Source organism: Dryas octopetala, chromosome 6, assembly GCF_963921425.1.
Source record: "Dryas octopetala chromosome 6, drDryOcto1.1, whole genome shotgun sequence".
NCBI classification, from domain to species: Eukaryota; Viridiplantae; Streptophyta; class Magnoliopsida; order Rosales; family Rosaceae; genus Dryas; species Dryas octopetala.
In genome coordinates, this window is record NC_141371.1 from 5,316,770 (window position 1) to 5,342,147 (window position 25,378).

General features: G+C 37.8%; 7 protein-coding genes, 2 non-coding genes and 1 pseudogene across 9 annotated transcripts; 5 read left to right on the top strand and 5 right to left on the bottom strand.

Annotated features, from left to right (window-relative positions):
• Positions 1-335: 335 nt before the first annotated feature.
• On the bottom strand, positions 336-1,483 carry LOC147281512 (fructokinase-like 1, chloroplastic pseudogene; annotated as a pseudogene).
• Positions 882-2,138, top strand: LOC147281513 (uncharacterized). The gene is made up of 2 exons (XM_086247830.1): positions 882-1,037; positions 1,551-2,138. Exon 2 carries the CDS (start codon positions 1,554-1,556, stop codon positions 1,785-1,787), a length of 234 nt encoding a protein of 77 aa, XP_086103956.1. The 5' UTR covers positions 882-1,037; positions 1,551-1,553; the 3' UTR covers positions 1,788-2,138.
• A 152-nt stretch (positions 2,139-2,290) lies between these two features.
• Positions 2,291-3,585, bottom strand: LOC147281514 (uncharacterized). Its single transcript, XM_086247827.1, has one exon. It carries the CDS (start codon positions 3,042-3,044, stop codon positions 2,424-2,426), a length of 621 nt encoding a protein of 206 aa, XP_086103953.1. The 5' UTR covers positions 3,045-3,585; the 3' UTR covers positions 2,291-2,423.
• Positions 3,586-4,085: 500 nt separating this feature from the next.
• Positions 4,086-4,175, top strand: LOC147281515 (small nucleolar RNA snoR26). The gene has a single exon (XR_015123169.1). It is a non-coding gene; the product is annotated as a small nucleolar RNA snoR26 (small nucleolar RNA).
• Positions 4,176-4,262: 87 nt separating this feature from the next.
• LOC147281516 (small nucleolar RNA snoR27) lies at positions 4,263-4,352 on the top strand. Its single transcript, XR_015123168.1, has one exon. It is a non-coding gene; the product is annotated as a small nucleolar RNA snoR27 (small nucleolar RNA).
• Positions 4,353-5,844: 1,492 nt separating this feature from the next.
• Positions 5,845-8,331, top strand: LOC147281517 (tubulin beta-8 chain-like). Its single transcript, XM_086249316.1, has 3 exons — positions 5,845-6,510; positions 6,614-6,883; positions 7,404-8,331. The coding sequence occupies exons 1-3, from the start codon at positions 6,117-6,119 to the stop codon at positions 8,081-8,083; spliced, it is 1,344 nt and encodes a 447-aa protein (XP_086105442.1). The 5' UTR covers positions 5,845-6,116; the 3' UTR covers positions 8,084-8,331.
• A 1,002-nt stretch (positions 8,332-9,333) lies between these two features.
• LOC147281518 (lectin-like) lies at positions 9,334-10,960 on the bottom strand. The gene has a single exon (XM_086247855.1). The coding sequence runs from the start codon at positions 10,759-10,761 to the stop codon at positions 9,688-9,690; it is 1,074 nt and encodes a 357-aa protein (XP_086103981.1). The 5' UTR covers positions 10,762-10,960; the 3' UTR covers positions 9,334-9,687.
• A 4,351-nt stretch (positions 10,961-15,311) lies between these two features.
• Positions 15,312-17,423, bottom strand: PTAC13 (plastid transcriptionally active 13). Its single transcript, XM_086248533.1, has 4 exons — positions 16,967-17,423; positions 16,623-16,801; positions 15,741-16,083; positions 15,312-15,537 (listed from the first exon to the last, which is right to left on the bottom strand). Exons 1-4 carry the CDS (start codon positions 17,384-17,386, stop codon positions 15,457-15,459), a joined length of 1,023 nt encoding a protein of 340 aa, XP_086104659.1. The 5' UTR covers positions 17,387-17,423; the 3' UTR covers positions 15,312-15,456.
• A 1,245-nt stretch (positions 17,424-18,668) lies between these two features.
• On the top strand, positions 18,669-21,220 carry LOC147281520 (uncharacterized). The gene is made up of 7 exons (XM_086249076.1): positions 18,669-18,842; positions 18,946-19,207; positions 19,485-19,685; positions 19,779-20,445; positions 20,554-20,660; positions 20,746-20,805; positions 20,892-21,220. Exons 1-7 carry the CDS (start codon positions 18,669-18,671, stop codon positions 20,942-20,944), a joined length of 1,524 nt encoding a protein of 507 aa, XP_086105202.1. The 3' UTR covers positions 20,945-21,220.
• Positions 21,221-21,727: 507 nt separating this feature from the next.
• On the bottom strand, positions 21,728-23,565 carry HCEF1 (high cyclic electron flow 1). Its single transcript, XM_086246417.1, has 4 exons — positions 23,063-23,565; positions 22,630-22,854; positions 21,990-22,496; positions 21,728-21,899 (listed from the first exon to the last, which is right to left on the bottom strand). The coding sequence occupies exons 1-4, from the start codon at positions 23,486-23,488 to the stop codon at positions 21,828-21,830; spliced, it is 1,230 nt and encodes a 409-aa protein (XP_086102543.1). The 5' UTR covers positions 23,489-23,565; the 3' UTR covers positions 21,728-21,827.
• Between the last annotated feature and the right edge of the window lie 1,813 nt (positions 23,566-25,378).

The window sequence follows — 25,378 nt, forward strand, 5'->3', positions numbered from 1 at the left end:
TTTGCTTGGGGAAGAGGGTTTCTATTTTGACAACAGCGCTCTTGAACGAGTGGCTGATTTTGGTGCATTCGTGGACTTTGTGTGGCCACCATTTAAATGGGCCTTTTAACTGGGTTTAAGACTTTGTCTTTTTGGGCCTTAGGCCCATATCTCGAAGGAAACAACTTTTCCCCGCCCGATATAACCGCTTAACCCAACACTGAGTTATACCAGTTGCCAAACAGATCGTTAGGGCTAATCCAATCACGCCCTTATAATTATTTTTCGATTACCCAGTTAAAAGGCCCATTACAATTTCTGAACAACATTACTATATTCGAGGGATTGGCTCTTCACTACCACATTGAAGGTACATAAACCTGCTCCTTCAGATTTTGAGTTGCACTTTCAGTAGGGAAACCTCTTACAGCACCAATTGTCCACTGTGATATAATTCCTGCTGCAACTGCAAAACGAAGCTGCCTTTCCAAAGTATCTTGATTTTCATACATCTCAGGGTAAGTGGTCAACTTTCTCATAATAGCAGCTACAACAGCATCGCCAGAACCAGTCCTATCACAAGTGAATGGGGTTATGAGAACATCTTCTGTTCCAATCACAACACCATCAAATTTAGGGGAATAGTAATGAATTCGAAGCGTTCTATCTGTCACGAACAAAAGTTTAAGTCCATCATGCCATAATGGAGCTATTTCTTCAGGAGTGTAATGGTAATAATCTCTCCGCTTCTTGGTCTGCTCAAATTGCTCAGCATAGTATTGGGGTCTGTATGTTCTCTTCCTCACATAATACTCTTAATCTAAAAGAAACTCCAATTCTTGCCTCGAAACCTCAATTATGTCCGCTTCATTCCAGGCCCTCTTGATGAAATCCCTCGTATCTTTGCGCGATTTCCACAAAGGCAATGGCAAGTTCAAATCGAAAAACACAAAGGGTTGTTTCTGGGTCGTCGAAATAAAGACAATGGCTTTGAACCTAGAAACGAATTTTTTTCTGAAACAAGTCTCTTTCGGTTTTTGGGTAACTTGTCATTGCTGGTAAGAGTTCCTATCATCCACTTTCTTCTAATTTTCTTCAATTTTTCTTTCCTTGAGTTTATGTCTGTTTCTTGTAAGTTCTAATTTTTGTCTCTAATTTGGATTTTTAGTAAGGATCTAATATGGGGCTTTTAATTTAGTTTTGCTTGATTCTGTGTTACATTGTTGTTGATCAGTCCTGAGTAATATGGGTAACAGATTGCAACATGTTTCATACTTGGAAAAGTTTCTGATAAGTAATAGAAGAATGTTATATACACAAAGGAGATTGTGCTGAAATTTCTGGACGATTTTTTCACTAAGAAAGAGAAAAAAGTTCGAAAGTTCAGCCCACATTTATCATTTTTGTGAAGCTCCCTTATACCCTGTTCATGATTTGCACTGTTTTGGTTTGGGATTGAGTTGGACTGTGTTGGACTTTGTTGCCTGAATTCTATGTAATGCATGAAATGAAAGTTTTGACTACTGGCTTGATGTTCCTGGAACTGAGATGTTCAACCCTTTATCATGCAGAAAATGGGTCTCTGGACTTTGCTTCAAGGCCTTCTGCTAGTCACAAATGCATTCGCTATACTGAATGAGGATCGGTTCCTTGCTCCAAGAGGGTGGACTTTAGTTGACTATCAAGGAGGGAGGAGAAATACGCTCAAGGGGAGGATCATAGGACTTATACATGCAGTACAATACTCCAGACTTCTCCTCATATTCTTGAACATCGCAACTATTTTAGTGAAGCTCGTCTCTGGGTGAGGCTTGTGGGAATCATGAACTGGTGAAGCTGTCTGTTTGTAAATTATGAATTTTTACAGAATCTTGGCCTACTTACAGGGTCTTTTTATGATTCCTGGGTTGAGTCCCAAATACAAATTCAGGACAGCAGTATAGACATAATCAGTTGGATAACTGTTGGATCTATGGGTGTGTTTTTGTGATAGATGGTTTTATTGTTGTAAACTGCATATTCATATAGTTAATGAATAGAATATCGCTTTCAAAGTGTTTTCCTTTTTTCTCTTCTCCACTGATTTGTTTATGCACAAACACAAAATAGCTGGGATACAGAACAGCTTGGTATCATATTAGATGCACCAGAGGTGTTAGATGATGTTTTGAAGTGTTCATGGCCTCAGCATATTGATTATGCAAAATTACTTAGTGCCACCAATGAAGCTGAAGGTGCTAACCCATTGGAAATTAAGCTACAGGTATTGTCAAATGGAAAAACTCTACTATGGAATGTGTCAAGAGCAGCATGAAAGAAGAGTCTAAACTCTAACAGTGACTTGAATATTTGCAGCAACATACATGCTTTATTCATCTAAGAACAACCTTGTTACATATTACTGAATGTGAACAAAACAACAAAGCAACATCAAATCCTAGAACTCACTCAATTGGGATCATAACCTCATTAGTCCTAAATGGAGGTAAGGTAATCCAAGGTGGGTTATACCTTGCCAGCAAAAACTCCCCTATAACCTTATACCCGTCTTTCTCCAAGCTCTTCTTCAGCTTCTCCACCTTCTCTTCCACCACTTTCTCTGTTGCCGCTCCCCCAAACTTCACCACCCCATACTTCCTCTCCCCCTCCTCCCTAATAACCACCCTCTCATCCACCGGCTTCGGCGCCTCCTCTGCCTTCTCATACTTAGCAGGCAACTTAAACTGCATTGTCACCATCTTCTTCTCGTCTTGGCCACCGCCACTCTTGGTCACAACCGGAGCTGTCATGGCAATCGTTTCAGCTGAGCTTTCTGGGGTTTTCGTTATCACTGGAGCTGTCATGGCAATCTTCTCAGGTTTGGTGTTCTGGGGATTCCCAAAAGCGCCTATGTAATTGACCAACACAGTAAAGCCACCATCTTTGTCGCCCTTGAACTGTGATGGGTCATAGGTGACCTGGGCTATTACTGAAGCTGCATATTTGCGGATTTCATAGTCGATTGTCGATTTAATCACTTGGTATTTTGGTGTTTCCACCCCTATCTTCCCGAAAACCATGCCCATGTTGAAACTAATAAGTTGGTACTCTCAGAGTCTCAGGCTTTGCTTAAGAGGTTGAGAAAATGGGGATGTAGTTTTGTTCTGGCTTGTTCAAGAACCTTTATATTGACCGATTTTGCTTGGGGAAGAGGTTTCTATTTTGACAACAGCGCTCTTGAACGAGGGGCTGATTTTGGTACATTCGTGGACTTTTTGTGTGGCCACCATAAAACCATGCCCATGTTGAAACTAATAAGTTGGTACTCTCAGAGTCTCAGGCTTTGCTTAAGAGGTTGAGAAAATGGGGATGTAGTTTTGTTCTGGCTTGTTCAAGAACCTTTATATTGACCGATTTTGCTTGGGGAAGAGGTTTCTATTTTGACAACAGCGCTCTTGAACGAGGGGCTGATTTTGGTGCATTCGTGGACTTTTTGTGTGGCCACCATAAAACCATGCCCATGTTGAAACTAATAAGTTGGTACTCTCAGAGTCTCAGGCTTTGCTTAAGAGGTTGAGAAAATGGGGATGTAGTTTTGTTCTGGCTTGTTCAAGAACCTTTATATTGACCGATTTTGCTTGGGGAAGAGGTTTCTATTTTGACAACAGCGCTCTTGAACGAGTGGCTGATTTTGGTGCATTCGTGGACTTTTTGTGTGGCCACCATTTAAATGGGCCTTTTAACTGGGTTTAAGACTTTGTATTTTTGGGCCTTAGGCCCATATCTCTAAGGAAACAACTTTTCCCCGCCCGATATAACCGCTTAACCCAACACTGGGTTATACCAGTTGCCAAACAGATCGTTAGGGCTAACCCAATCACGCCCTTATAAATATTTTTCGATTGCCATCTACACTCCCATGTTTGTAGAACCGCCAAAACCGGCTTCGCCGCCCTTTGCAGTTTCAATCTCATGGCTATGCATCTTTTTTAAACTTGAGATTTGTTTTTGAGGTTCTCATATTAGTTATTCTGCTTCTTGAGTATTCAGTCATCTTTGAAAGTTTTTAATTTCGAACATTTGTTGAGTTTTGTGATTTTATTTTAATATTTTCGTATAATTCAAAACAAGCATCGGTGATGATTTTCTTAATACGTTATCCTTGCACTATGATTGCCTGTGAAGAAAACCATGGGGAAGTTTGTTCTGAGATGCTATTTTCTCTTCATCGTAATTTATAATTATTTAACCTTTTAAAGTTTTTATTATTTGCCCAGCTTTTCTTGTTTTTTATTTTTTTAATTTCTGGATCCATGATGTCACTTAATACTGCGTTATCTATCTGCAACTTCCCACAAGGAATTGAAGATGATTTGAAGTTACTGAGATCTGATTGCTTTTCTTCTTTAGCTTTGTTTTTCATTGTTTTATGGAAATTTATAATCCGGATGAACATACTTAATTTAATTTTGGCCTGAACAATGCTTTGTGGTTTGCACCAATGTTTGAACCACCTGCTTTTTTCTTTTTTTTGGTTTGTTTTAGCTGAAAAAGGGGAAATTTTATGTGTTGCAAAGTATCAATATATTCATACGAAAAGGTTTGATTCTGAGTAAAGAACAAAAGACTAAAGAGAAACAAAAAGTGCTAATCATAATTATTTTCGAAGTTCAATTGAGTAATAGTCTATAACTAGAAAAAGAAAAAACAAAACAAAACAAAAGGGTACTGTTTTTTAGTCATCAAAATCATTCTCAACAAGTTTGGTCCAAAGCCCAATGAAAAATGAAAAGAAAAGCTTAACTCGAATATGGCTAGCGGACCAAATGTACTTGAAAATTGGTCCAAACCCAAGAAAGAACGAATTAACTAAGAAAAAACAAGAATTGAAGTTTATGACCCAATAAATTACACATGGGCTGGTGCCTTGAAGGGAATAAGGGATAAATTGCATTACTCTTTAGTATGAGAATTTACTATTTTTCTGTTTAATGTCATTTTCTGAAATAAAGTTTACAAACAAATTTTATCATTGTTTTTTTATTTCCATTAAACAAATAGTTCGTTATTTTTTACTATTGTTATTAAATGTGTAAAATGGGTTGGCTTTGTTATATTAAAATTGAGGATCACACCACACATACTAATGAGTAATGTATCATGATTTAGGCCAAACACGGGATGTGATGGATTTTTGATATATAAATACAGCTTAAAAGTAAATCCAATTCCAATCCAACATAAATATGAATCGAAAGAACAATCACATAACTTAAAGGAACACATGACTTGTTAAGATTAAGGTTCGTCACATACTTAGCACAAATGTTGACAAAATAATTGATAATCATGTTGTTATTCATCAAGGCATTAAACATGAAAGATCATTTTGAAAGGGAAAATGACAAATTTAGTCTCTATAGTTTGGTAGTTATTCCAATTTTATTCTTGTTATTTCAATTTTTCTAATCAAATCATCGTAATTTCAATTGTTTCAATCAAGTTCAAAATTTTTTAAAAATTAGACCTACGCACATACCACATGCGTCATTAAGTTCTCATTAGTATAGAGATAAAAACGATCAGCATACATTTTTAGCTTCCCACACCTTGACAAAATGGAATAATAGTTAGCTTTTATTTGAAATTTGGCTTGTATTTTATTATTTGAATTTGGGTTGTATGTAGAGAAGTAATAGTGTTGTTCTAAACATAGTATAAATGAGCTGCCCATGGTTTTGACTTTTGACTTTTGGTTACTCCAACATTGAACCATATAGCCCCTTTCTTGTGGTAGAGTCGGTTTTGATGCCAGCCTAATGTTTTAAAAACAATATCTGTCCTACACCCAAATTTAAAAGTTGTTTTCAAAATTCAAAATTCAAACCAAGAGAAACAGAATCCTCCACCTCAAATATCAACCGTCCATCTCCAATATCTTCCACAAATCACTACTCAAATTCCCGCTTCCCCTTTTAAATCCAACGTTGCAAATTTCAAACCTAAATTTGTATAAAAATAACCCTCCGTCCCCACCCCGCTTTCTCATTCATTTCTTTTTGCCTCTCCATCTCTCTTGCTCTCTCTGTCTGAGATTCCTAAAACCCGCAAAACCCTAACCCTTGTTCCGCTTTTCTCATTCCCCTTTTCACCTCAAGATGCGTGAAATTCTTCACATCCAGGGAGGCCAGTGCGGCAACCAGATCGGTGCCAAGTTCTGGGAGGTGATATGCACTGAGCACGGCATCGACGGCACCGGAAGGTACGAGGGTGAATCCGATCTCCAGCTCGAGAGGATCAATGTCTACTACAACGAAGCCAGTTGTGGTCGGTTCGTGCCCAGGGCTGTTCTCATGGACCTCGAGCCTGGCACCATGGACAGCGTCCGATCTGGACCGTACGGTCAGATCTTCAGGCCTGACAACTTCGTTTTCGGTCAGTCCGGTGCCGGAAACAACTGGGCCAAAGGTCATTACACTGAAGGTGCGGAGCTAATCGATTCAGTCCTCGATGTGGTGCGAAAGGAGGCTGAGAATTGTGATTGCCTGCAAGGTATTTGATAATTTTCCTAGTGGTTTGTTTATATATGTGTTTTAGGGTTTAGGGCTTGTGCTTGTAGTTTGGGTGCTTAGGTTGGGTTTGTTTGGAATTTCAGGGTTTCAGGTGTGCCATTCGCTAGGAGGAGGAACTGGGTCTGGAATGGGTACCCTCTTGATCTCGAAGATCAGAGAGGAGTATCCAGACAGGATGATGCTCACTTTTTCTGTCTTCCCGTCTCCTAAGGTCTCTGATACAGTGGTTGAGCCCTACAATGCAACCTTGTCTGTCCATCAGCTGGTTGAAAATGCAGATGAGTGCATGGTTCTTGATAACGAAGCTCTTTACGACATTTGCTTCCGCACCCTCAAGCTCAGCACTCCAAGCTGTAAGTGCTTTTCAGTTTAATTTAATGCTGATTTACTTTAATTTTGAATTGGGGATACTGATTTTGATGATTTACTTTAATTCTGAGTTGGGGATACTGATCTTTGATGATTTACTTTAATTTGAATTGGGGATACTGATTTTTGATGATTTGCTTTCATTTTGAATTGGGGATACTAATCTTTTTGATTCACTTTCAATTTTGAATTGGGGATACTGATTTTTGTTGATTGACTATAATTTTGAATTGGGGATGCTGATTTTTGTTGATTTACTTTCATTTTCAATTGGTGATGCAGATTTTTGTTGATTTACTTTCATTTTGAATTGGGGATACTAATCTTTATGATTTACTTTCAATTTTGAATTGGTGATACTGATTTTTGTTGATTGACTTTCATTTTGAATTGGGGATGCTGATTATTGTTGATTGACTTTAATTTTGAATTGGGGATGCTGATTTTCGTTGACTTACTTTATTTTTGAATTGGGGATACTGATTGTTGTGTGTGTTGGTACAGTTGGAGATCTGAACCATTTGATTTCTGCAACCATGTCTGGGGTCACATGCTGTTTGAGATTCCCTGGGCAGCTCAACTCTGACCTCCGGAAGCTGGCTGTCAATCTCATCCCCTTCCCTCGTCTGCACTTTTTCATGGTGGGTTTTGCTCCGTTGACCTCTCGCGGTTCTCAGCAGTACAGAGCTCTGACAGTGCCGGAGCTTACCCAGCAAATGTGGGATTCTAAGAACATGATGTGCGCAGCTGACCCTCGCCATGGTCGCTATCTCACAGCCTCAGCCGTGTTCAGGGGCAAGATGAGCACAAAGGAAGTTGATGAGCAGATGATCAATGTTCAGAACAAGAACTCCTCGTACTTTGTGGAATGGATTCCCCACAATGTCAAGTCCACTGTGTGTGATATCCCTCCCACAGGCTTGAAAATGGCATCTACTTTCATTGGAAACTCAACCTCAATTCAGGAGATGTTCCGTCGTGTGAGTGAGCAGTTTACTGCCATGTTCAGGAGGAAGGCTTTCTTGCATTGGTATACAGGGGAAGGCATGGATGAGATGGAGTTCACAGAGGCTGAAAGCAACATGAATGATTTGGTTTCAGAGTATCAGCAGTACCAGGATGCCACAGCTGAGGAGGATGAATACTATGAGGATGAGGAAGAGGAAGGTCAGGAGGAGATGTAATGCTTATAAGGGATGTAAAATGCTGCAACTTCCGGTTGCTGGTCTGTGCAATGCTATGGTGGGGGTTGTTTTGGGTAGCTGTAGTAGCTCATAATATTTTGTTAAAAACCAAACTTGTCTTCTGAATTTCAGTTTTCTTTTTATGTTGCTGGGTAAACTGAGCTCTGTTATATGGGTAAACTTGTCATATTAATCTTTTCTAATGTGATAGCATGCTTTCTGAAACAATGTTAAACATTTACAAGCTCTTTTTCCTTCTTCAATGATAATGGCTTCTAAATGTGCAAGGAATGAAGCATTAATGGTTTTGAACTAGTGTAGTACTTTCCACCTCTGCTTTGGGTTTCAAACATCAGTTCTTGAATCTCTGTAACCTTCATAATGTCATCAATCGTAAATTTAACTATAATGCCACTTCTAAACAAGTCAGGTCTTTAAATCTCTGGCTGTCAACCCAAGTTTCAATGGGTTGGCAATGTTGAGTATGCGACTTCAAATAAATCATGGCTTGGTTCTCCCTGTTTTTTGGCCATGTGGCTTGGTTCTCAAGTATTAAAGTCTCAACATAAGTTACAATGGGTTGCCGGTTCCTCTTTGCTTCTACCACTTCTCCAAAGGGCCTCCCATGGTCAAGTCGTGAGATTGAGTTAGTGTTAGTGAGTAAGTGAGAGATGGTTTTCAATAGTGGACGTACGCAATTAGGCTGGTTCGTTAGGATCGGCTTAAATAGCAAGTTCTTAATGTTGGCAATTGGCGGTTAGGTAGTTAAGCAAAGCAATGCAAATTGGCTGTTAGGGCGGTTTGCATAGTAGACCTGTATTGGGCTATTGTGAAAAATACTAATATTGGGCTTCTCATGTAGTTGAATTTTGTTAGCCCCGGCCCAAATTCGTAATTAGCTCATCGTGATGTGCTAAAATCAATGTGTGTTAGCCGAAGCGATGGGGCACGATGGTCTTTTACTAAATTGGAGGACGCGTGGTAAGATCAAAGCAACGGTGCCATGATGATAATGATATAGGAGTTTATAACTAAATGATAGCATACTTAAATGAATGCAAAGGCTTGCTGGACCTCGAATCCTAAGCTTGAACTTTGTTTTATCTTTGATATGAACAAAGCGGTATGAGATCTCTGACTAAAGGCTTGCACTTGCCACACAGAAAAAGGCCAACCAAATAAAAGACTAGTATCTCTGACTAGAACAATTGTGAGCACTTACACCGCCCTGCATGGTAAAAAAAACCAGAAAAGAAGATATTGGGGCCTTCAATATCTATATGGTTCTAACAAGCTAGAAATGTGGTTTCAAAAGAAAACTTTAAAACAATTTGAGCGTTTACCAGCATTGTGGTGAGTTATTCAAGTAAGAGTTGGGTTTTAACTTTTAACCATGCAATCTGAATTCTCAGTTCAAAGTGGAATCCCAGTGCTCCAACATTGGACAAACACTCTGCAACAAAACCTACTACATTTTGACAATTGACAGACAGGTTACTACAGCTACGAGTAATAACACAACAAAACCTGAAAATACAAACTAAAAAAATGAAGAAGATTGATTTACAGCACAACATACAACAGCCTCTTCCACCCTCAAACCTCTACTGCTTTGCATCTTCCATGGCTTTATCTACAACTACTTTGACTTTCTTGTACTCGAATTCTTTAGACTGCACTGCATACTCCTCCGGCACCACCGGACGCCTATTGCCGAAGATGGTCCAGAAATACAATCCAATGAAAGATATCAATGCTCCACATGCAACCCCAAAAATCATTGCAGCAAAAGCCCTCATTAAACAATCCTTTTTCTTTTCAACTGTAAGAGGCTTTGAGTTCTTAGCAAAGGCTTTAGGATCTAGTGGTTGTGAATGCATCCAGTGAGGCACATGCCTTTGCTCAAAGCTCCAAGAATGTATAAAACATGTCTGAGAAGAATTCCTATTCAGTGCACTTAAGCCTACAAACACTTCCTCTTCTTTCCACAATTTTGACAAGTCAATTGGGTACCATAGCAAAGTATCAGATGGCTTTGAATCACCAAATTGGCTCAATCTAACCTCTAATCTATTTGAACCGGCTTCATAATCAATCCAAGCATGCGTTCTGTTCCCACTAGTTAGAGCCAAACTCTTACTTGAAGTATTGCTTACTTTATCTGATACTAAACTACCCACATCAATTCCCACATGAACCTTAAGAACAGAGGAATCATTCTTAGCATCCCTTAATGCCTTAAATTTAACTGCAACAACCTTAAATTTACTTTTCCCATATCCTAGAGAAAGCCCAAAAGAGCTATTATCAAACACATTAAGATTGAAACCACTTGGAACCAGAACAAAGGCCAAACCATCCCCATTTCCCGGGGACATAGACAATGAAAAATTCGTGGAGAAAGATACTGATTTCTGAGGTTTACCTTCATGAAACTTGATGGGTTTCTTGTACATAACTCGCCCAGCGCTTGAGTTCACTGAAATAGTAAGTTGAACTGCAGAGCCTCCATTAACAACCTCTGCATCCCCATAAAGAGCAATATTTGACTCAAAGCCTGGATCTTTACCGAATTTAGTGAACGAAAAAGAGGAGTTTGATTCTGAAGCTGAGGTTCTTAGGAAGAAAATGAGCAAACCAAAGGCAGCTAAGTAGTTGGAAATGGATAATGAGGCCATGGCTGAGATGGGTTAGAGCTGAATCTGGGTATGGATTAACCAGTGGGTTTCTAGTGGTTGGGGAAGAGACCCATTTGCATCTTAAGGTGAAATTTTTTTTAGGGTTTTAAAGTAGAATGCAGAGGAAGAAAGTAAGGAATAAGGAGGGGGTTAGCTTGGAGGTTGTGAAAATTAAATACGCTTACTCGTTTCTGCAAACTCTCTGAGTCACTTTCTCTCAGTGGTTGCTGACTGGGGGAATATAGTAAAGGACTTTTTTCATTTGTGCCCTTAGACTTATGTTAAATTATCATCAAGTGTCCTCTATGTTTTGTGTATTCACAAATCTCCCTACACATTTTGTAACTTTTATTGGTAATGAATTGATGATAAACTTTATGAAATTACCTTTTTTCTTTTTCTGGTCCTACATATATAATGCAATAGAGCATCTTCAATTATGCAACAAAAGTCGGACCATTATCAATTGATCATTACCCTTTTACTAAATAGTAAATACAACATAGGCAGACTATGGTACATTGGTGCTAGCTCACTAGCATAGCATATCATTAACAAATCCAAATAAGCCAAGCATTAGGTGGGTTTGCAGAATATCTTTAAATTTGGAGTTGCATATGTCAATTTACCTAAAAATAACCTTTAAAAAGGACAGCTGTATATACAGATTAGAGAGCAGGAGTGTAGAGTTTTTAATATTTTCTTTTTTGTTTTCTCATGAAAAAGTTTTTGTGGGAAGTGGGTTGGGGATGACTGGTGAGTGAGGGAGTGAGATATGTCTTCTGATATTGTAAAGGGGACCGTGGCCCAACCAAAGCAAAGTGTTGATAAACACCAAACAGAGGGTGTTGTGCATCGTGCCTACTTTAGCAAGCTCTTTTCAGTAAAAAACTAATGTGCGCGTGCTTTTGTGTCCTCTACTCTTCTTGGAATAAACAAAAGGATGGGTTTCATCCATTAATGCAAATATTATTATAAGAGTCCTCATCTCACTGACCGACTGTAACACAAACGAGTTTAACGAACCTTCTTCAATTTGTCCATTTGTTTCATACCATTTTTTATTTTCTGATGTTATATTATTTTTAGGCTTTATTATATTTTATTATCTGAATTTTAAATTTAATCTCACTTCATCCTTTAAAAAAAATTGTCCGTTTACGGTGTTTACTATATGAATTAAAAATTTGTTGTAATGTATTATTTTTACTTATTTTGTCTAAATTTTTGTTAAAAATAAGAGTGTTTTAATTTTTTCAAGTTAATTTTTTATTGTATCAAAGCAAATAAAGTGTAAAAAAATTATTTTTTTCTAACAATAAAAACTTGAAAAAAAATTAAAACACTCTTATTTTTTAAAATTTAGACAAAATTAATTAGAGGTACCGATGTAGTATATTGCAAAATGTAAAAAAAATTTACTTTTATACAATTCATATGGTTGGACCATCTTTTTTCGTGGTCATTAATGGTGGGAATTGAATGCTATATGTGTGTACGTTTTTGGTAGGTTGCATTTACCACATGGGGGAGATAGTTAATGCAATCAGCTGTTTCAAGTTTAATTCAGATTTCAGAACTGGCCTGGTGTTGCATTAAATGGCCTGCTCCTGCAGTCAATTACTCCCAAGTGGTATGATTCGTGACATTGGTACTTGGTCAGTACAATATTTTGGTTGGTGCTACAGTGGTGAATTTTAGTGGGCAAAACCCAATGGTGAATTTGAAAGGTTTTTTTTTTTTTTTTTTTTTCGGCCAATGAATTTAACAGGTTTATCAAGGAGAAAACTTTAATGGACAAACAACTTATGAGAAAAATATAAAGTGTATATTTCCGATTTTCATTTAAACTGAAATTTGTGTGGACTATGGAGTCCATATCCCTTGTGTAATTCAAAATATGTCTTATGTGATTCAAATTCAATAATTAATTTTCATTTTAGATATAAATAAAGAGGACCCTCTTCCAATATAAATGGGGTATTCACATGGTATTTAGAAATACATATTATAGGTATCAATAAATGCAAGCATTAAAGTGAGAGAATGGGACGAAATGAAGCAAATAGAAGAAAAAGACAGTTCATACATTCCCACTTTATTGGTTATTAAGATTCAATTTATTTGGTCCCCTCTCAATTGTCTCATCTTCAACCAAGATAAAACTCTGTAGTCAAGAGCCCTCAAACAACGAAAAAGCTCAAGGATTGGAGAATTCACCATGAATCCTTGTTCGTATGCTTGGCCAAATTCAGTCAGCTGTTTGAAAACACAAGGAAGGTGTTTCTCTATTCATTCCAAAATGTTTTATGAGTAATGCAACTTACACAAAATGTGGGACTTGGGTTAGACGCCTGACTAACCAATCTTAATCTATTGGACAATTTCCGGTAACAATATTTGATAAGTTGCTAAATATGCATATAATACTTGTATGATTATAAGAGAGATATTATTCATATTCTTCAGTATACCTTTTTTACTGACATTTTTATTATTATTTTTATTTTACAGTGTAAGTTCATGATCGAAATTGTTTATATTTTAGATTTAACTAAAAAGATTATCTCTGTAAAAAATCAAACAAATCGAAAATCGTTTGGTTATAAAATTGTGATCAAATAAACATATAATTTTAGTAATAATTTGATTCACTTTTTATTTATTTGATAACGATTACATAACTAAATAATTTTTGATTTAATTAATTTTTTACAGAGATAATCGTTAAATAATTATTTAAAAAATAAGCATTTCTGATTATAAAAATATCCTATAAATAAGAATAATAAAAAAAAATACCGGTAAAGAAAATGAGTCAAAGAAAGTGAATAGCATTCTCTGATGATAAAACGCTCGAGCAAAAGCCAACAGAATTTTTCTGTCCAGTGCATGCCACCTTTATTGTATGTGCTGGCAAATTCAATTGCTTTGTGCCGTGAGTTTTCACAAATAGAAAATGCAAGGACCACCATTTGGAGCAGGCAGTGTTGCCCATTAAATAATGAAGCGGCCCATTAAAAAATAATGACACAGAAGGACCCAAGATAATAATAAACAATAATGTAGCAGAAAAGTAAGGTAAGTGGGCTGGTTATGGATTAGAATTTGCCATCTTGGAGGAAGAAGTTTTTAGTCTGTAAATCTCCACTTTGTTCATGAACTGGAGGAAGACTCTTATGCTATTGAGGATGACAGGAGCACTCCCTTATATCATGATAATTGACAAACCTTTATCCCAGACCTAATTTACCTATTGTCAACATTGGAATGTTCCTTCTATTGGTTGCTAGCTCTTTCTTGCTTACTGTAAGTTTTTAAGTTGCTGGGTCTTTGTTTTGTTTGCTGGAGTTTTGCGTTTGGTGTTGGTGTGGTCCCCTGTTTCTTACGATCCTTGCTGTTCTTGTTTGGCCTCCTCCCCTTGTAAGTTGTAATCCTTCTTTTGGTTTAATAAATTCTTTCATTTACCAATCCAAGCCAAAAAAAGAAGAAGCTAGTGGACTGAACCCCTTCTTCTAAAAAACCTTTGGAAGGGGAGGGTGGGCCTAAAAAACTGAGGGCAATATTATACTTTCCAAAGAATTTGGTCCTTAAAAAGATTTCCATGATTCTTCCAGCATTACCCAGATACTCAAAATAGAAAGCAACCTATGTGTGTAGTGCTCCCGCCTCCCAACAAATTGAAAAAGGAAAGAAAAAACTGTGGGGTGCACATGAATGTGGCATGTGCATGTGGTGCTTAACTAAGATTTCATGAATAACTATGCATTTGGAAAATCAATTACGACTCACACATGCCCACAGGGCCACAGGGAAGAGTAACAACAGAAAGCCTCACCAGATTAATAATTTTACTTCCCAAGGCACAAGATCCTGCAAAAGCTTGTCATTCTAGTCAGCAGTCAGCAAATGGTTCAAAAGTGAAATGGAAAGATGGCATCCCTACACCATCCTCAAGTTCACTACTCTTATTGTCTTTCTTTTCGTTTATCGCAACCTGGTTAACGAATTGAGCTTTTATTTTCTTTTTGGGGTCTGACTTAGCAAGTTGAAAGTTAAGATGTATCCACTCAGGCATATCCTAGAGTTCTACAAGATTTGAGGTTACTACTTATGTTTTTACTCCTTTCATAGATATAAATGGGGACGAACCATTCACACAAATCTGATAAAAGCAGATTTGCAGCACAAATCACTCAAAAATGCAGCACAATTTAAAATAAAGAAGGTTGGAAGTCAAGGGGTAAAAGATCTAGATGGAGGCCACTATGTGACCTGGGTAGAACTAAGAAAGAGAGACATTATCATTATGAATGCAGTAGTCAATGACCTCAAATAACGTAGCCAAAAACCCAATTAGCTAGGAGCCTTGGATTTAGGACTTACTACTATTGGTGATGAATCTCCACAGTAATTTATGTTTTTCCTGTAATTTATATTCATGAATTGGTGCACGGTGTCATCAGCAACTTATAAGGAGAACCTAATCAAATAAGAAATGTTGGCATGGGAAATTTCAAATTACAAGCAAGAATGCATTGTATGTTCATATGATGACAAGGCAAACATAAAAGCATGTTATGCTTTGAAGGCACTGCATTTTTCATACAAAAGAAAGTAAGATATATCTAGAAAAAAGGGGAAAATAAGATTAAAATCTTACCATTTAATAATGATTATGATCACTGAGCGTATTTACATGGTCTCTAAAACAATTTCATTGACATCTAAATCTACTAAGCTTTCTTTCCCAAATAATGTAAATCCCACGGTTGCCTGCAAGATGACAAATATTTTTCCTTTTTATGTTAGGTTTCCAGAAGAGAAATGCTTTTCAAGCATTGTGTTGAGATTCTTGAGTAAATTAATACATAAAAAGATACTATATATTCAGCCTTGCATATCCCAAGAAAAAATGCATGCATTTATCTACCGATTAACTTATTTACGTCAAATAATTCATGCCACAAAGAGTATACCTTTTTTGTTCGGCGATTCAGCTTCTTCAGGCTGCCTATATATTCTGCAAAAGTCCCAGATACAACTCGAACAGTAGAACCTGGGACGAGCTTCTCATCCTTTCCTGTAGATGAACCATTAATTTTTCTAAGTCGCCTTTTTGGTTTAGACTCTCCAGTAGATTTTTCAGCATCGCTGGAATTCACATCAGAGTCCGCATTGAGCATCCCAGAGTTGAGGGCTCCTTCTTGCTGCTCTTGTTGAAAAGCTTGTTCAGATTTTTGTTGTTCTTCCTTTGCCTGTCTGAAGATAGCTTCCATGTCATACACAGAAACTGACCTGGGTCTGGTGATCTGTCTTTTCCTGTGCACATGAAAATAACATATTTTCTAAAAATACTTACTGGAAAATAAACCATCGTATAAAAGGATGTATACTTAAAATGACCTCAAGATTATAAATCAATAGAGAAAATAACATAGCTGTAAGGAAAGCCCAAAAACTCCGACAATTCAGAAAACTTGACCCAAAATCTACCTAATGTGTTTTGGCTAAATCATAAGCCCAAAGGTAGCTTCATATTGTGACACAAAATCCCTTAGCTGTTCATCTTAATCATCTGTTGGGTTACCTCTTCATATCAGGTAAAATGTGCAGTCATCACATGGCTTTAAAACTTTATATATAAATTGTAACATCCCACCATATAATGGAACCAAACGAGTTCAATTACTGCTAGACAGGGTTTAATTCTGAAAATCACAAATTGACATGTCAATCTAAATTTTCTTCATACTACTAATGTTTTCATTTTTTTCAATTTCACATCAGAGCTTCATACTATGATAGCAATAATATTAGCTAGTACACAACAAACCTACCATGTAAAAATAAATACTCACGTATTTCCAACCTTGGACCCAACAAAGCCTCCAACTCCATCAAGCTCTCTTATGAAGTCATGTCTCTCTTTGTCCAATACACACCTCAAAAACACACACCCTGGGAATAGGGGTTTTGGTTTAACCGAGTATGTACCATTTTTCAACTTCCTCCTCTCTTGGATGGCTGGAGCATACACCTAAAAGCAAATATTTACGTAGCTTAGTTTACAGTTCTGGTCTAGACATTGAATCGTAGAAATGACTACTAGGATAACAAAGCATCAAACAGAGATTAATATCAGATTAATGTCAATTTGGAAACATACCCAGAAACCAAAACTTAGAATTGAGCTGGTTAATACCTTGAAATCAATGTGGGGGTAGTTCCTAGCGAGCAAGCGAGCGATGAGATCAGCGGTTTCCTGGCCTTTGATTCGAGAGACCTTAATAATCCACCATTGGGGACCCTCATGCCGGAGGTTGTTAAGGTTGAGCTCCTCCTTCCACGAAGCGAACCGCTTCGTGGGCTTCTCCAGAAGCTTCTCCTCCACTTGTTCTTTCCAGTTGGTGCCGGCTTTGCTCTCTCTCCTCTCGTTCCTGAGCTGCCTTCTCTCTCTGGCAGTGAGCTGTTGTTGGGTGGTGGTGGTGTTGGGGGATTCTAGAGTGGCGGAGATTAAGAGTGGGAGTGGTGGGGAGCGTTTGGTTGTGGGGATAGCGAACGGAAGGGTTGATGGGAAGAGAGAGTGGTGGCAAGGACTCCATGGGAGAAGTCCCTGTGTCATCTTCAAGCTTTCAGAGTGATGCAACTAAAGAGAGATAAGGAAGACTTGTTTAGTCACTGCCGTTTGGATTAAGACCGAATTTTGGAGGGCCCAATTGTAGTTGTGGGTTGTTATGGTAAGGTTGATCCATTTGAGCCCAATGGTCCATTTGGGTTCGTTTTTCTTGACTTTGCTGTAGTATGAATAGAAGCCCAGTCAAGAAAAAAAAAAAAAAAACCTAAAAATAGGAGTTTTTAACATCTAAAAATAGGAGGTGGAAGTTGTAAGTTTTTCTTCAACATACAAAAACAAATAAAAATAAACAAGGTCCTACTAAAATTTTCTAACAAAAAGTTAGATTAAAAATTAAGCATAGTGAATCACAACAACACATTGTTATGGAGTGTACATTGGATTATTGGTAAGTTAGGTAGGTTATCCTAACCGAGATCAAGAATCAAGTTCACTCAATAAGAAGTAAACTTAACCCATCAAAAGAATGCATGAATTTGGATTACTCGTTTTGATTGAGTTGGTTATATGATTGTTAACATGTTTGGTTATAAACTCAGGTCGGTAATAATGGTCATAAATTTGGGTTGATTGAACTCATATTCAGTTACGATAGAATCAACTATAACCAATCACTTATTAAACACTTGACTGACCAAAAGATCAATTAGAGCCAATTTTGTTGCCAATTACTCTTACCATAATCGATTGGTCATATGATGTTACAACACCATCGTTTATCATTTTTACATTCGACAAATTTTGAAATTATATATTAAAATTCAGTATGAAATTTGTACTTTTCAAGCCAGATTTACTAATTTTTATTTTGACTCTTGGTATAAAATTAGTGTCTTCTATCAAATGTATAGAAAATAAAAGCAGATGTACTGTGCACTAGTCTAAATAATATTGCCAGAAAGAAATTACTATTTACTTATTAGTTATTATCAATAATTCAATAAAAAACGTCTAAATTGTGTGTGAAATAAGAAAAAAAGATTGAATTCCTAGTGAAACAAATTTATAGGACATCGCATAAACAAGACACGTGCAAGTGTGACACTTGATTTAGGGCCTTTTAAGCTTCCTCTTAAAAATTTCAAAAAACTCCCGCGTTTTCTATTCTTCATCTCCCTCTCTCTTTTTTCCCTCTTTCCCTCCCTTTTAGGCTCTCACGCATGTTCTTATTTTCTCAGATCTGAGCCCTCTTCATCTTCGTCTGTTCTATAATTTGGTCCGAGACCCCATTTTTCAACAGTTCTCTTCCATTTTCTCAAGCTTTCAAACAATGGGGAAGCAATCTAAGGCCAAGAAATCAGAGAATTTGGGGACGGGGAAGGTGACCCCGGTCCAAGTCGCGTTCATCGTGGACCGGTATCTGTGCGACAACAACTACTCCGAAACACGCTCCGTTTTCAGAAACGAAGCCTCGTCGCTCATCGCCAAATCCCCACTTCGAGAGGTACCCAGTACCCACTTGGTTTTACCCAACACTTTGTTCAAAATCAGTCTGAATTTTTCATATTTTTCTGATTTGGGGTTTTGGGTTTTGCTAATTTTTGTAGGTGTCGACGAAGAGCTTGCTGAGCTTGGGTCAGATTTTGAACGAGTACATATGTCTGAAGGAGCAGAAGGTAATGTTGGATCAGGAGAAGGTCCGAGTGGAGCAAGAGAAGTGCCGGGTCGAAACGCTGTTGAAGGGTATGCAAAGCGTTCTCAACACTTACAATGCCAGCGGAAACCCCTCAATGGCCACCACTTCAGCCGCCGCACCGAGACCCATGCTTATGGCTTCTCACTCGCACCCATCTAGTAGCTCCCCTGCAGGTAAAACCATAAGCCTTCCATCTGGTTTTGTTTGTGTTTGAGTAAATTCTTCAATGAATTGAGAACATAGCGAATGTTGTGTGTGGTATCTGAGAGCTTTAGATGCACCAAATTCAAGTTGTAGATGTTCCACTTTGTTTACCCCCACAAAATATTTGAACCCATTGAGCCTTGTACTATAATCACTCTATAGTCTATAAGCTGTAAATTTCAACAAGAACCGTGAAAATTTGATAACTTCTCAGTAATTTTGTTCTCTCTTGGTGCATTTGAATAGGTTTTCCCATGCACCAAACACCAGGTGTTCAACCGGTGTCCACGCCTTCAAACACCAATTTGCAGACTGCAAATTTCTGCTCCCCAATTACAAGTGGCCTACCTGCAGGTAAGAGAAAGGGTTCTAAATCTGTAGGGGATGCCCCTCATGCTGCTAAGAGATCTCGCAGCAAAGCACCTGCTGGCAAGATTCCAAACAAAGGTATATATGTATTCTCTTCAAAGTTGTGCTGCTAGTTCTGCATCTGATTTATGTCATTAGGTGTTTAATCTTCTTGATCTCTTATATGGGCAGGTGGAGGAACACTTTCAGCATCAGATAATGTACTCAATAATCAAGAAACTGCCCAACCCTCTTCGGCAGTTCAATCATCACCACACAATGGGTCCTTGGTCCATGGTTCCACTGTGGCTAAGTGCTTGTTCAACCAGCCATCATTCTCTGTTCCAACCAATTCTACTGGTCCTAGGACACCTCCTCGAGCAAATTCATCTCAAAGTGATAAATCTGCATCTCCTTTCGAGATTTCTTCCACTGCTACCTGCAGTAATAACAATTCTCCTCCAGAGATCAGCCCGAATTACTGCACCATATTTTCATCAAAGAGGGTGACGCTAAGCCCAACCAAAACACGCTACACTGTGGAAACAAACCATTGCATTTCTTCCTCACCTGCCAAGACAAACTTGAAGATGTCGAGTACGAGGGATCATGTAAAAGGGAGGCTAAATTTTGATGGTTCTGATGTGCCAATGAACTTGGACAAACCAATTGCTGATGAGGTTTCAACATCTGAGTCTGAAAAGGAAGTTGACCTTTTTGACATTGATTTGCCTAACTTTGATGCCATGGGGGTGGATTTCTCCTTCACTGAAATGTTGGGTGATTTTGATCTGGATTATGAAGAACTTGGTTATACTTGTCAACCATCCTTGGGTGCTTCCATGTGCACTGTTTCAGGGTATTATTTACCTTCCATATTCTTTATCATAAATATTTCTCAATTTTCACTACTGTCAATTCAATTCAATTCTCTTATCTTATGTTCTCATCTACAAACTCTACATAGGTCATCTCATGAATATGTGGATGGTAATGTGGGGGTTAATCATGTTATGTCAGAATTTGCATCAACTGTGACTGAAGTACTGTCAGAGAAAGGCACGAATGTGCCTGGTAATGAAACACATCCTCTTATGCTATAAAGTTTTTACCCTGTTCATGCATTTTATATTTATTGAGTAAATTTGGGTTGTTGCAGGCCATGATTCTCTGACTGCAATGAAGTCTGTAACGAAATGTATTAGAATTATAAGCCCTGGTAATTTTACTTTACTTTTGTAATGCTTCCTCTCATTTCAATTTAACAGTTGAGAATCACTAATTTGTGTACTTGTGGAATTGCAGTGAAAAAACGTGGAAGCTCTCTGGATCAGGAGAATTGTACTGCGAGAACATGACTGGTTTTCTTGGAATGTCTCTTAGGCTGACATGGTACTGTACTTATTGCAAGGATGTTCAACTATGTTAACAATTCCACAACCACTTTTAGAAGCTCTATTGGTGTTGGTATAGCATTAAGACTACTCACCTTCACCATTCCTTAGAATGAAATGTTAGTTCATGGTTAATATTCCATCTCTAATATGCCCTGGTTGCAGTCCTGGGCTTACTATGCTAATGGTTTGTACTTGTTCCCGATACGGTTTCTCTCCCTTCACCGGTTCTTGTAATCCTTGAGTAGGGTTGTCCATATTTGACAAAGGCTGCTGTTAACTATTTATTATGGAAGTATCAATATCATTTAATAGAAATCTTATTTGTTGATATGTACTGAAATCTCAAGCCAAGTGATCTTGTAGTTCATCTACTTCATTTGGTCTTCTAATGTGTATTGATGGACACTGGTGAATTTCCGAATGAAATTTGGTAAGATTTGAGTCAACTATTTGACCTTTATTGTAATTTGTTTCCTTGTATATTGAATGTCAAGAAAGTATTTCTTGGTTTTTTTCTGTTCAAATCAACTCTTTAGTGGATTGTCAGTCACTACTACAGTACTATTGCAGTACTGCTACATACAAATTTCCAACATCCAAATCAGGTTTTCTGTTATGTAATTTAATGCAATTTCATGCTCAGTCTAAGATCTGGTTAAAATCTTGTTAAAACTTTCAGACCACTTTTTTAAGTTCTGAAAGGAGCTTACAATGTCACTAAGCAACAAAAGAATTGGACACGGATACGGAACACAAGTACTTTTTCTTTAATTCAGTGTTTTCTTTGAGAAAAATTCCCATACAACATTATCTTCAAAATCAAAATTATCCACTTGCATTCTGATCAAGCTAAATACTTCTCCAACTTGTCCACCTCCTCCACACTTCCAATGTAAAGCGGAACACGCTGATGGACCTGTCATAAGAAAAAGAAGAGAAATTATAATTTTATTCAATTTACAAAGAGAGCGGTAGAAGCTCACAAGGATTATATAATTGTACTGACCTCAACTGGTTGAATGTCAAGTACTCTGGAATGGCCATCTGATCCTTTCCCACCAGCTTGTTCCACTATAAAGCTCATTGGTGCACACTCATACAAAAGCCTCAGCTTCCCATTCTTGCTCTTCTTGTCTCTGGGGTACCCATAAATACCACCATAGAGCAGAGTCCTATGGAAGTCACCAACCAAGCTACCAATGTACCTTGCAGAGTAGGGTTTGCCACTAGGACCTGGGTCCTTAAGGTCATCAATGTACTTCTTTAACTTGTCATCCCAAAGCTGATAGTTCCCTTCATTGAATGAGTAAATTTTTCCTGCTTTGGGTATCTGAATGTTTTCTTGGGTCAAAACAAATTCCCCATACATGGGGTCCAAGCTAAATGCAAATACCCCTGTCCCAATTGTAAGCACAAAGATTATAGAGCTGGAGTACATGCAGTAGCCAGCAGCAAGTAGGTTGCTCCCTGGCTGGCACACACTCACTATACATTTCTGTTTCGCACTGTCAAGCTACAAAATACAACATTTTATGAATCATCTACTAGGTTACATTTTATGAATCAGTTACTATGTTAATGGTTCCACCAACTGTGACCAAATGTGGAAAGTCTTAGGGAATGAAATGAAGGGAAAGTGGGCTTACATTTGAGTCATCATCAAGGTCTGCAAGGCACTCATCATTTGGGCTATATATTCCAAAGATGGATCCAGTGGACACAGCAGCATCAATGTTGGATGATCCATCAAGTGGGTCAAACACCACAATGTAGTTGCCTGAATAACTCTCCTCCACAGCTACTGGCACATCCTCTTCCTCAGATGCTATAATCCCTGTTCTCCCACTTGATCTCAAGCAATTGGAGAAAACCTGTTAACCAATACTAAACAATCAAACACATAGTTCCATATTTATTATCTCATTACAAAAGCGAAACCAATAATCCGTTGTAGTCTAGTCGGTTGGGATATTCTTCTCTTACCCGAAAGACCCGTGTTCGATTCCCAGCAACGGAATTTTTTGTTTTTTTTGTTTTTTTAAACTCTGCCTAATTATCAGCAAATTGAAGAACACAAACCTCATTGGAGACAACATCAAGTTTTTTTTGGTCCTCTCCTTGAATATTGACAGCACCTTGAACACCAGTCAAGTTTGAAATGCTGGCCCTCTGCACCAGAGAAGCAATCTGCTTGCACGCCATTGAAATGCTCGAAAGCACGATGGTGAGCTCGGCATCAATGGTACCCACCTGTTCCTGCTTCAGCAACCACCCTGTGAGGGTCTCTATTTCATACCCGCTTTTCTTTTTAGGCTCTGTTTTCTCTGCCGCTACCGCCATGCACCGAACCCCAACAGAACCCACATGCCTGCTGCTTCTCTTGTTGGGAATTGAGACACATGTTTTGGACCCGAAGACACAGAGTTGCAGAGGAGAGAGCTGAGAGAGAGAGCGAGAGCTTGAACATAAGAGTTGGGACGATGATGATGAAGTTACTGCAACCATTGTTTGATATTTGTTGTTTGCTCTGTTTTTCTTGTTTTTGATGTTTTGTTTAATGTTTCACTCGGATTGTGTTTTGCATTGAGCGTGGGATTGTGAGGTTGGCAACAATTTCTGTTATTTTTTCTTGTTTTTTTGGGGCCCCACTTATCTTCCTTTCTTCTGTGATCATGGTTCCTTGGAGAGTCCAGTGGGACGAGAGAGATGTTACAAATAACAAGTGGCGGGTGATGCAATTTGGGTCTTTGGGTTGAATTTGATTTGGGCTTTGAGTCACCCAAGCCCATTCTAGGAATGGATTAGACTAACTTTTTCAACATTTGGGTCAGGTCGTTAATTAACTACATAAACCATGTTTCTAAGGAACTTGGGCTTCAAACGCATGGCCCAGTTTCATTTTATAGACCAATTCAAACATGGGGGATTCTAAAGGTTTTCTTCTTCCCACCCTACAAGACCACCCAAGACATGCCTCATGCATATCATTATAGGCAATGGTGAAGAATAATGGAGAAGTCAGTGAATTCAATTGGTTGTTTCTCGGAAATGGAGGGAATAGATTATGGGTTCTCGTAATCTCATAAACACAAAACATAACCTTTAAATTAGGAATGGGCCAAAGTAAGACAAAGAAAAACATAAAGCAAAGGGGACTTTGCTATCATTTTTTTTCTATTGTTATAATTTTTTTGTGTGATCCTTTATTTAATTTGAGTAAATGAGTACATTATGTCAGCATTATGTGATGTAACACCGATCACCTATAAACATTTCTCCCCACGATAGGTTCGAAGTTGCAAGGATATTTTAATTAGCTTTGCACAACTTGATGTAAGAAAAACATAAATGCACATACTTTACTAATAATAAAGTAGCAAATGGAGGACAAAGTAGTTATTAACTGGGCAACTTATTTTCTGTATATCAAAGAAAATTAAGAAAAGACTGGGCAACTTTGCAGATGGATCAAGACCTCTCACTCAAGTCAAGTATGACTTTTTGTTCTATTAATTCATTTAATTCCACATGTTCAGTCAAATCCTTTGCTTGATGTGCTCCACTACCTACTTCTCCTTTGATTTGTCATGTACAAGGATACTTTCCTTCAATTCCCCCTTAATTTTAAAATTGGAAAATAAAAAAAGTTTGGAAGCAGTACAAAGCTAATTAAACGTAAATGAATCAAATGACATAAACAGACGGAATGCATCTAGCTTGCTTAGTCATGTAGAAAGGTTAACTCATCATGTAGAATAAAATGACAAGGATGTACCTTGATTAACACTTTTTTTTTTTTGTGTCAGTACGTAGTCAATACCTTGATTAATACTGATAAGTAAAATGAATCAAACTCATTAATTAGCTAGGTCTGAACCTAATTACACGTACAAACTCTGTTTCTTGATCAAACTATAACGTACGTCTCAAAAAATTTGTTTGACAATTGACAGTTTTGCGTGCGAGAAACTTCAGTCACATGAGTTTGCAGCAATAGTCTGCGATTGAAACGTTCTTGGCTTCTTGCTTTCCGCCACGACATGAACGAAGACTTAGACCACCTAGACTTCCCTTTGAAGGCGAGTGAACCATACACTACTTGACACGTGGAACCCTAGTTGTCGTTTAATGTAAACAAAGCCAACGTACAAACGTCACAGCTAATTATTAGCTAGGTCATAACTTTCAGTTTAGCTATCAACGTTCGTGTGGTTCATGTTTCATATATCAATGGTTCAAGATATGGCATATATGTAGGTCACGCTAATATGACCTAATCTCAATGGTATATTGAATTTTGCAAGTTGTGGAGGGCAAAAATTAATATTGGAAACGTACAGTTTGGTTACAAACTATATTAGAGGTCAAAACTTGAATTTTTATAATTTTATTAGA

Excerpts from the sequence above, each read along its gene's own strand:
- HCEF1 (XM_086246417.1), bottom strand. The coding sequence starts at position 23,488 with ATGGTTGCAGTAACTTCATCATCATCGTCCCAACTCTTATGTTCAAGC. Across the intron at positions 22,497-22,629 it reads ACCTTGATGATGACTCAAAT|CTTGACAGTGCGAAACAGAA; the intron begins GTAAGCCCACTT and ends TGTATTTTGTAG. Across the intron at positions 21,900-21,989 it reads TTGACATTCAACCAGTTGAG|GTCCATCAGCGTGTTCCGCT; the intron begins GTCAGTACAATT and ends TTCTTATGACAG.
- LOC147281514 (XM_086247827.1), bottom strand. The coding sequence starts at position 3,044 with ATGGGCATGGTTTTCGGGAAGATAGGGGTGGAAACACCAAAATACCAA.
- PTAC13 (XM_086248533.1), bottom strand. The coding sequence starts at position 17,386 with ATGACACAGGGACTTCTCCCATGGAGTCCTTGCCACCACTCTCTCTTC. Across the intron at positions 16,802-16,966 it reads ACCCCCACATTGATTTCAAG|GTGTATGCTCCAGCCATCCA; the intron begins GTATTAACCAGC and ends ATTTGCTTTTAG. Across the intron at positions 16,084-16,622 it reads GGGTCCAAGGTTGGAAATAC|GAAAAGACAGATCACCAGAC; the intron begins GTGAGTATTTAT and ends TCATGTGCACAG.
- LOC147281518 (XM_086247855.1), bottom strand. The coding sequence starts at position 10,761 with ATGGCCTCATTATCCATTTCCAACTACTTAGCTGCCTTTGGTTTGCTC.
- LOC147281517 (XM_086249316.1), top strand. The coding sequence starts at position 6,117 with ATGCGTGAAATTCTTCACATCCAGGGAGGCCAGTGCGGCAACCAGATC. Across the intron at positions 6,511-6,613 it reads GAATTGTGATTGCCTGCAAG|GGTTTCAGGTGTGCCATTCG; the intron begins GTATTTGATAAT and ends TTGGAATTTCAG. Across the intron at positions 6,884-7,403 it reads CAAGCTCAGCACTCCAAGCT|TTGGAGATCTGAACCATTTG; the intron begins GTAAGTGCTTTT and ends GTGTTGGTACAG.
- LOC147281513 (XM_086247830.1), top strand. The coding sequence starts at position 1,554 with ATGGGTCTCTGGACTTTGCTTCAAGGCCTTCTGCTAGTCACAAATGCA.
- LOC147281520 (XM_086249076.1), top strand. The coding sequence starts at position 18,669 with ATGGGGAAGCAATCTAAGGCCAAGAAATCAGAGAATTTGGGGACGGGG. Across the intron at positions 20,446-20,553 it reads TCCATGTGCACTGTTTCAGG|GTCATCTCATGAATATGTGG; the intron begins GTATTATTTACC and ends AACTCTACATAG. Across the intron at positions 20,661-20,745 it reads GAAAGGCACGAATGTGCCTG|GCCATGATTCTCTGACTGCA; the intron begins GTAATGAAACAC and ends GGGTTGTTGCAG.